Raw genomic sequence first — 10,721 nt, forward strand, 5'->3', positions numbered from 1 at the left:
GAACAACAAAGTAAAGAGAAGTATAAATAGAGTTCATAGATGACACTCCCTAGTTATAATAATGAAGAAGAAGATGGAGATCGGCCAGAATGACACTTTCCCATTCAAAGAAGTACCAAATGGCGCTTCCCCTAACGAAGGCGCATCCACGTCCTTGAACCTTCCTTCCTTGGTGATAGATCTCTCCCTTTGATGATGAAACTCTTGCCTCTTTCTCTAGCCCTTGAATGTTGCCTCCAAAGAGATTTTTCTTGTTGTTGTTCTTCTTCTTCTCTCCAAGTGGTGGCTCCAGACTCCCCTTTCTTGCCATAAAACTAGTATGAATCATCATTTGACAGGCACCATATGGCCTTCATTCATATGGGATTGGGCCGCATGAACTAGGCAAAACTCTTTGCCATGAAAAACCTCCAGGTGCTATAGTATCTAATTGACAAGGTCCCCTTGCAGTATATCCATAAGTGCGGGTTTGTCAGTAATAATCTCGGGTGGCGGGTATCAAATCCACGAGGGGAGTAGGGGAGTAAAGACACTTGAGTCGATTCTTAGCTATGTGGAATATCATCAATGATAAGTGTGACAATGATTCAATTCTCAACAATTAAAAAGCAACAAGTAAAGAGAGCAAAAAGTAAGGAGGAGGTAAGGCAATCGATAAAGATGGGGTACTCGGATGATGCTTCACCTAGGATAATTGCTTCAAGTGCAAGAACTCTATATTATGCTTCCTAATCAATGCAATGGTGAGTCGTGGAAATCCTTACATACATAGTCCCAAATCTAAGGTCAACTATGCCTAACTCTATTCATGTCCCGGAGGAGAGATTAAATAACCTCTCAACCTGGCACTCGAATAAAGTTGTAATGATCTCTATGGATTCCAGGTAATAAATCTCTTCCTAATTATAGACCTAACACTTTGGTCAAGGCGGAAGGTCCCTAACCACAATTAAGCCCTAGATACTAAGATCCCCTCAACGCTTCACTCCATTGCAGCAGCGAAAATAAGCCCCGGTGAGATTCATCCCTTAGACCATTCACTCTATTATGGCCTCAAAGAACTCGTCGAGCGGGTAGGGAATCTATCACGTGGGAGGGGAAGGGGCGGCTCTAGTGCCTCTCGAGCTCACCCTCTCAGACCCCTCTCCAACCTAGCTTTGTCTAACTCTCGTGGTGTGTCACTCACTCACAATTTTACCAACAAGAACTCTCAACCCTAGTGTCACTCTAGGGGAAATGTTCATACAATCAAGCATTCAAGGTTGGAACTCACAATAAACATCAATTTATTGAAAGCATAATAAAGAAGTTCAATGAAATGAATACATCCTAGGGTTCACAATCACCCAAGTACCCACTAGGGGTTTACCTCTCCATGGAGCTAAGTACAATCAAAGAAATCGAATGTAAAAGCAATGAATCCATAAAGAAACCCCCACAATGGTCGTGTCGATGGTCATGTGGAGAGTCCTCTACTCATGGCAAGGGATCCTTTGTCCGGCCTAGGATACACCTCGCCGGATCGACGTCAACGAAAGCTCTCCCAATAACCATCTTCCAAATGACGCACGATGTTGGAGCCATAGAACCTCTCCAAAACCCTAGCCAATACCCTTCAAAACCCTAGCCGAAGCCCTCTCTTAAGTTGGGGAAAAGATAGAGAAAAAATACCAAAATCGGGGCTGAATCGGCTTTAAATAGGGCTAGAATCGGGCGACTCCACGGGCATGGACTGTACACGCGCCCGTGCGGAATTTCCACACCGCCGTGGATAATTTCCACACACCTGTGTGGATTCTCTGTTTCTCTAATTTCTCGGCGGCGGGTGAGCGGTCTTTGCTATAGTACATGCTTTCACGATTGACTGCGCTATAGTCTCCAACTGAATAACTTCCCAATTTCATATTTTTACGTCGGGGAGTAGCATAAGCGGGCACATGTTTACGTCATGAATCACTTGCTTCTTCAATGATATACATGTTGGTGGAGCTCTCGTTCTTATGTGCATAAATCCAGATGCTCGAGTGTGGCTGCCTTTGTGCCCCTCAAATGGATGTGCTCACTCGAATCGCGAGGGAGGATGGCACACTGCTAGCATCTCACACGACCTATGTCTTGCGTTTGAACCTTAGCAAGATTTCCTCCAAAATAGGTGCATTATGATCCACATTGCCCTATTTCCTTCATACTCGGCTTCACAACCCTACATGCATAAAAGTAATATAAAAACACACATATTGGTGTAAAAACACTGAGAAAAAGTAATGCTCAACATAAGGAATGAACGCTTCGCAATCATATCGCTTAGCTCTTATCAAACTCCCCCATACTTAAGCTTTTGCTTGTCCTCAAGCAAACATTAAAACGATTACGTGCATCGGTGAAGAAAATATTGAAAGTGCTTGGCCTTAGGTTCATTGAGGCATACAAAGAAAGTATTCTACAAGTAAGGAAAATTTCAACACTAAATACGAAAAATCAATGCTCTAGCTAAAACTTGAATAAAAAAGGACAACAAACCCAAATTTCGTGTATGTGTGTGAACTCACTCAAAACAACCCAAAGTATACCCTCAAAGTTCTAAGTACAAGGGACTTATTTATCTACAAAAGTGACAAAAATTTTAAAAGATGGTAGTAGCTTCACACATCCTCTAAGGTAGCCCTTTCCAAAGCGGCCGCTAAGATGGCTTTCACACTTTCGAGGTGGTAGCTCTTTCTACCCGAGTGGTAGCTTTCACTCATCCTATGAGATAGCTCTTTCTCTCATTAGGGCATAACTAGTATCCAAATTATGAGAGTAGCTTCATACTTCATAAGTGGTAGCTCTTTCCATCCAACAAATATAAATAAACAATAAAACTATTTTGTTTCTTCTTTTTATTTTCATTTTTTTATGAATTTAGCAAAGAAGTAAACCTAACTAGTCCCTTTAACATCAAACATGAGTTTCCAATAGAGTTCGAGGAGTGGTGAGTGCACTAAGTGTCGATCGGGACAAAAATTCCTAAAAATTCAAGCAAGAACTAGAGCATGAAAACATTCAATGTTAACAATTCTCCTAGACTTAAGAATACAATCATTGCAACTAGGGTGAACCGCCATTGGCTATGTGAGCATATATCAATCAAGAACAATAGAAAAGATGTGCACATTATGAAACTCCCCACACTTAGGGCTGTTTGTTTCACGGTGGAGCCGAGTGACCCGAAGTGGTGACTTCTAACCACTTCAACTTTGTTTGTTTCTTTCGGTTAAGAGCACAAAGTGGTGATGTGACACCTCCATTATCCATCCACTTCACCCATTCCACTTGAGAGAAAAAAGAAGTGGGATTTTCGAGTTTTTCACTTTGTGGTGAAGTGGACTTTCACGATAGCGTGATTGATCGAGACCTCGTTCGGATCACTGCTTTTATCCATCACTTCGGCCTCTTGTCTTCCCCATCACTTCGAATCCTCACTTTCCCCTTTTGTAGTAGCATCGTCACTTCCACATTAGGGTTTTTCATTTTTCCCGTTGAGAGGCTCTTTTTATCTCCCACCGCTTCTTGAGTTTTAGCCAGTGGTTTCTGATCCGGAGTTTTTCTCGTTTCAGTGGTTTTCGATCAGGGGTTTTCTCTGGCGAGAGTGTACCTGAGGTAATGCATCCTCGCATCTCCGACATCCTCATTCTCATAGAGAAATATGTCATTTTCCAGGGTTGGGGTTTTTTTTGTCGTTCGGATCATCTGTAGCCATGTTTTTTTATCTCCGTCTTCAGATTTTTCCCCATATTTTCAATCTTTTGGTGTTTTTCATTTTTTTTTCCACTTTCCGGCCATTAACTGGAGGCCTGATATGTTGTTTGATACCAAATTTGGAAGTCAAGCTATTGGCTTCATGGTTTTTTTGGTAGGGTTTTGATATCTTGCTGGCCATGCTTTGCATTTTATATTTGTTAATTTTTTCCATTTATTTGGATGATGAGTTTACGATTTTTGCCTTGATCTTTATTTTCCTTTTGTTTTTTATTTGCTTTTTAGTTGACTACTAACTCATATGTGATTATAATCTACGGGTTGATGTTATGCTCTTCAATTTGTGGTTTTCATGGCCAGATCTATGGTTGTCTTACATCAGGGTTCAGGCAAATTTTGTGATCTTCTCTTTTCTTCATGGATTTTGATTTGTTTGTTCTTTTTCAAGTGTGCTTGGACACAATTATTCATAACATGTTACTCGAATCACCTGTTTTGCAACCAGATCTATGTTATGTTGCTTGATTAATATTTGTTTAATTTTTTTCCTTCTGATCTGCAATGTATGCCCATGTTTTTAGTCCATATTCTTTGGGTTTTCTTCATGGTAGATCTATGATTAATATTTGTTTAATATTATGTTATGTTGCTTAGTAAAATTTTTTGAAACTATGGTTGTTAGCAAACTGCATGCAATAGCATTACCTTCATGAGTTAATGACACTAGATTTGTTGATTAACATTTTGGTTTACTTCCAATTTTCTGTATGTTAATGTCAAATTCATAATCCTTATAATTTGCATAATGTTGCAATTAGTTGTTCAATTCATTCACATTTCTTTTAGCATTTTCATTCTCTAATAGTTATGAGTTAATGCCAAATTTATAATCCTTTCAACCTGCAGAATGTTGCAATTAGTTGTCTAATTCATTCACATTTCTTTTGGTATTTTCATTCTCTAATAGTTATGAGTTAATGACAAATTTATAATCCTTTTAACCTACAGAATGTTGTAATTAGTTGTTTACTTGATTCACATTTCTTTTGGTATTTTCATGCTCTAATAGTTATGAGTTCATGTCAAATTTAGAATACTTTTAACCTCCAGAATGTTGCAATTAGTTGTTTAATTCATTCACATTTCTTTTGGTATTTTCATTCTCTAATAGTTATGGGTTAATGTCAAAACCTACAGAATGTTGCAATTAGTTGTGTTATTCATTCACATTTCTTTTGGTATTTTCATTCTGTACTAGTTATGAGTTAATGTCAAAACCTGCAGAATGTTGCAATTAGTTGTGTTATTCATTCACATTTCTTTTGGTATTTTCATTTTCTCATAGTTATGAGTTAATGTCAGATTTATAATCCTTTTAACCTGCAGAATGTTGCAATTAGTTGTTTAATTCAATCATATTTCTTTTAGTATTTTCATTCTCTAATAGTTATGAAACTGTTTGATTTTCAATGGCTTTAGTTATCATGTCTAAGATCTCTTGCTTAGTAAAAGTTTTTGAAACAATGCTAGTTATGAAACTGTTTGTTATTCAATCATATGCCTTTAGTTATTATGTAATTTATTCCTCTATAAGATTTCTGAGGTGATGAAATTATTTATTTATTTTTAGTGCTACTACCATACATATTTATGCATGTGTGGCCAAGGAGGCCCATATTTATGCAGGTTTTTGGTAATTTCATTCTAAAACCATTGCCTATGTGGGATATTTTCCTATGTCCTTACTGCATGCTATAATTCTACTATGCTTTTTTCATTGTGTGCTTTGGTGGAATGCTGTCTAATTTTGTCCTTATACAATGCTAGTGTGTCTCAGTTTGTTATTCTTATATATGCAAAGCTCCTTTGGAATGATGTACAATTATTTGCCTGCTTTAATTTGTCCTTCTTATGTAATGCTAGGGTGTACAAATTTGACTAAATGGATAGTTGGGTTCATAATGAGCATGCCATACCCCTCACAACAGCATTCACAACAATTGTTGTAGTAGTTGCATTTTTGTTTGAAGAAATGCACCAACCTACGGTGTCAAGGTCTCGACAGCCTTCTCTTTTCAGAGACCTAACTAGGAAGCACCACATGGAACGTATATTAAGGGGTGGACTAGACTACTGTGTTAGTTACCTTAGGATGGATGTAGGGCCGTTCATGCATTTATCCTCCATTATGCGTGATAGGCACTTACTTGTGGATACAAGACATGTGTCCATTGAGGAGCAACTAGCAATTTTCCTACACATAGTTGGGCACAATACGAAGAATACAACAATGCGAATAGAGTTTCTCCGGTCAGGGGAAACAATTAGCATATATTTTAATAATGTTCTAAATGCGGTATGTGCACTATGTGATGACTTTGTACAACCTCCTAGTGGGATCTATCACCCCGAGATTGAAGCTAACCAAAATTGGTATCCTCACTTCAAAGTAAGTATGTCATAATCCTATAGAAAATTTTGAAGATAATTACTACATCCAATTGATATGTCCATAACGCTTACTTGTCCTGTAGGACTGTGTTGGGTTGTTGGATGGTACGCATGTTGATGCGTCCGTTCCCCCGTTAGAGTTACCACATTTTCGTGGTCGGAAAGGACCAAAGCAAAATGTGCTAGCGGTAGTCAACCCAGACCTCAAGTTCACCTATGTACTTGCTGGTTGGAAAGGATCTGCAAATGATTTCACCGTATTAAGAGACGCAATATCACGGCCACAACCTGAGGGCCTCAAGATAATAGAAGGTTGCCAATCTTGTCTTTACCTTTTAGATCCTCAACCTTTTGCAATTGAATTATGATTCATCGTAGTAAACTCTTGTAGAGAAATATTACTTGGTTGATGCGGGATATACGACCATGAATGGGTTCGTTGCGCCTTACCGAGGTGTCGATATCATTTAAAAGAACATAACGGAAGGGCTCCAATGAACCCAAAGGAATTATTCAACTTAAGACATTCTATGTTGCGGTCACGTGTTGAGCGTGCGTTTGCCACATTAAAGAATCGATTCAAAATTTTGACCTCCCACCCGTTTTTCCCTTTCAAGACTCAAGTTTTGTTGGTTCTTGCGTGTTGTATCATTCATAATTACATAGTAGGTGTTGATCCAAGCGATCAAATCTTCCATGACAGAAGATTGCAGGATGATGAGGTTCTTGCATCGCAGCCGCGTTCACAGCGAGAACAATGTGAAGAGAACAGACAGTGGGTCGATTTAAGGGATAAAATCGCTAATGAGATGTGGTGTCAATATTCTGGCAGTATCTGAATGCTATTTTTAGTTGATGTGTTTCTTTGCCTGCTTAATTTGCTTTCCCAAAATGATTTCCATGAACATCTTCATATCTTGCATGTATTAAATTTATGCGGTACAAGCATGCATTTGATTGTATTAGACATGCTAGCAATGGTTGTTCGGATGAATTGTATTAACTACTCTTTCTATAATTATGAATTACTTTATATTACTGCAATGTATGTCTCCACTTTTCAAATGTTATTCATACTATGCTATCTTCAACACTTTATTGGGTATTTGTTTTTTTGTGTTTTGGGTTTTCATGAGTTTGTGTGGTTTTTTTTCTTTGTCATGCATGAACATTTTCATTATTTATGAATATTCCTGCATCATATAGCATATACCATCTTGTTCAATCTAGTATCTTGCACGCACCATCTGACATGCATCATTAGTTTTCATAATTAGAATTTCATCGAGCATGGAAGTTGGAAATGCATGCAAACGAGTCATGAATGCGAGGGTGCCAAAGGAAACATGCGGAACTCCCAATAAGAGATGGAAGAGCGAATTTGATAATTTTCTGATTCCGGTGTTGGTTGAGCAAGCCAACAAAGGGCTGAAGTGTGACAAATCTTTCAAAAGAGTTGCTTTTGCCCATGCTGCATCGGCAGTGAACACCAAATTTAACACTGACTTTACAGCGGAAAATGTTGAGAACCACTACCGGACACTGAAAGCTCGATACATGGAGATTAAAAAGGCAAGAGACTTGAGTGGGGTGGATGGGACGACGAAACGAAAATGATTACCCTTGACCCAATCATTGCATTCAGTTATACGGAGGTATATTTCTTTTTTTGTTGGTTAGTTTTTTTTCCGTATGCTTTCTTATCTATGTTTAGTCATAGTCATATTGTTTTTGGATTTTGTATGCGAGGCACATCCAAAGTTTGCAAAAAGCTTTCATCAACAAACCTATTGAAAACTATGAAGGGTTGCGGATTATTTGTGGCGAGGATAGTGCGACAGGGTCATATGCGACATCTCTATATTCAGATTTTGGAGAGAAAACTATTGGAGACAAAAATAATGAGAATGAGAACTCAGACTCACCAGTCGATCAACCTAATAGAGATGATGACGGCACTGGGAATTCAGTACCTCCAATTGCGCGTAGTCCTGCAACGTCATCGAGCATGAGGTCCCAACGAACAAAGGGGAGCAAAGACATTCCAATGATGGCTAATATGGTGACAGTTATCGGGGAAATTGCAGCGGCAATTAGAAACCCTACACATTGGTCAGAAACACTGTATTCAAGGGTTATGGAAGTTGAGGGCTTCACTGAGCATGTGCTGGAAGATGTGTTTGATTATCTCCAGGAGAGAGAAACTGAAGCGAGAAAGTTCATGGTTAAACGGTTAGAGATGAGGGAGGCCTGGGTTCGGAAGTATCTCGCCAACCTTGCTTGAGTGTTGGTTGCTGCAGGGGATTACTGGACCTTGTTTAGATAAAGGGTTGTTTGGGACATGACTGCTTTATGCATTATCTGCACTGCTTTATGCATTATCTGCATCCATATTAGGTCTGCATCTTGCACTAGTTTCATCCCATGCACTTGGTCAAACAATCATGTTACATTTTGTTTGCTGATGACCTAGCATGCAAGTGACTGTTTGTGGACATGGCTGTAGCATGTGGCCTCGTTCTATGGTATTCTATCTATGAAACTATCTATGATGCAGCTATCTAGACATATGTAGACATAATCTGCTGTGTTTTGATTTATTTGCCTCTGCAGGTTATTTCCTATTTGTTTTGTCTTGTTTAATTTGTTTATGTTCTTCACCAATGTTTCTATGATTTACTTCTGTCATGCTTTTGTGGTTCATGTATTCATATTTTGTATTTTCTTTATGTTTGTTTTCTAGTCTGCAGTGCAGTGTATTTTTGGCAATGATGAGGCAATGTTTTTAACAAGCACTGAGGCAATGTAACTATTCATATAAATGTGTCCTCGATGTGTGCTTCCATTTAGTTGGGTGCTATTTGGCAGGGGCAAATTTTTTTTTGCAGCCATGGTTGTTGCCAAATTGAAATGAAGTCTCTTGAGGGTTCAGTTCACACATGTGTCGGTTATCATGTAACTAGTATTGCGGGGCAATGGAGCATTACTTGTCTCCATTGCAGCCTACTCATTGCATTTTTTTGTGAAATTCAGTTTGGTGTTTATGTATTGTATATATATATATATATATATATATATATTATTGCCCATGAAGTGCTTCATACTGATTTGCCACCTGAGCCAAGATTTGTAAAAGCTAGAGCATCACTGCGATCTTCATCAGTTCGGGAGCCATGTTAGCATGAAGGATTCAACTTCACATTTCTATTTTGTTTTTTTTATTATTTAACAGTCTTTGCCTGGCACTAATATGTAAAAGCGGAAGTTATATTGGAAGTTGTAAAAGTGGAGTTGTAAAAACTAGAATTTGTAATATTGTAATGGATACTTCAATTTTTTTGGAATTCAAATTTATGGATTTTGATTCTCATTTCAGTTATTTTTTTTTAATAAACAAAATATTACTATATCTGTTCTTTCATGTTCACAACACCTAAAAAAATAAAAATATATCATGATAAACTTTTTAAAAATTATTAATAATCATATTATCTAATTGTTTATAAAAAAACAAAAACTAAACTAAATTCATGTCCAACTTTACAATATCCTCACTATCAAGTTTTGGGAGGTAATCTCACCATGGTAAAAATAGTGGTGAGTGGAATTGCACTTCCTTGCCAACCAAACATTAGGAGCTACTTTGAAGTCGGGGTTTACGGGATGCTCACTTCCCCAACCCAAACACAAGAAAGTGACCACTGTTGGCTTACTTCCATTCTGAACCAAACACACAGAAGTGACAACTTCAACTGAAAACCTCACTTCCACTAAAGTGCCCCTTCCACACTTCCACCACTTCGGTCAGACACTTCTGAACCAAATAGGCCCTTAAGTTGTACATTGTCCTCAATGTACACATGCAAGCTCACTCAAAATATATCATTCAAAAAATAGATGTGGGAGAAGCAATCAAAACAATACTCCCCTAACTCCTAGTGTTGCGTTTGATGAAGCTAATTCATTGGGAGTAGTGTTCCAATGGGTTGTGAAGCTCACACGGCCAAGTGCCGAAGCACCTTGGCCGTGCCCATGACTAAGTCTCAATTCCCAAGATGATAAGACCATATGCACGCATAAACGAGGGGGTTCAGTGAAGCTCAACAAAAACAAAAATAACTCGAGTGTATAAAAGATGAAGCAATAAATACAACTCGGTAAATGCAACATAACATAAACTCAGAAGGAAAAATCCTTTCTGAGTGAACAAGTCTAAAAACAAGAAAATAGAATAAAGTAAAATGCACGAAAGTAAAAGTAAAGTCAAGTGTCGGAGTCACTTTCGGGCTCCTGTGCTGCTGCTACTACTAAAGTGGAAGCACATGGTGGGTCCATCGGTTCTGGAGTCAAGGATGGAGGTGCTGGAGGAACTGACAAGGCCTGAAGGGTCCTCGGCTGCAGGACAAATGATGAGGCAACGTCTCGCTCTAGGATCTGCTGTAATATGTCGAAACGTGCCATGAACTTTCTATACTGAGTGGCCTGCGTAGCCCGAATCTCGGCAACCTCAGCTCAGACCACACCTATAGCAT

The 10,721-nt window shown here is 38.6% G+C and overlaps 1 protein-coding gene across 1 annotated transcript; it reads left to right on the plus strand.

Moving 5' to 3' along the window:
* Window positions 1-5,680: 5,680 nt before the first annotated feature.
* Window positions 5,681-6,557, plus strand: LOC120271597 (protein ALP1-like). The gene is made up of 2 exons (XM_039278278.1): window positions 5,681-6,187; window positions 6,273-6,557. Exons 1-2 carry the CDS (start codon window positions 5,681-5,683, stop codon window positions 6,555-6,557), a joined length of 792 nt encoding a protein of 263 aa, XP_039134212.1.
* The last annotated feature ends 4,164 nt before the right edge of the window (window positions 6,558-10,721 follow it).

The sequence above is a fragment of the Dioscorea cayenensis genome, chromosome 11 (genome assembly GCF_009730915.1).
Source record: "Dioscorea cayenensis subsp. rotundata cultivar TDr96_F1 chromosome 11, TDr96_F1_v2_PseudoChromosome.rev07_lg8_w22 25.fasta, whole genome shotgun sequence".
NCBI lineage: Eukaryota > Viridiplantae > Streptophyta > Magnoliopsida > Dioscoreales > Dioscoreaceae > Dioscorea > Dioscorea cayenensis.

Coding starts and splice junctions, on each gene's coding strand:
- LOC120271597 (XM_039278278.1), top strand. CDS start 5,681: ATGGATAGTTGGGTTCATAATGAGCATGCCATACCCCTCACAACAGCA. Junction 6,188..6,272: donor ATTGGTATCCTCACTTCAAA/GTAAGTATGTCA, acceptor CTTGTCCTGTAG/GACTGTGTTGGGTTGTTGGA.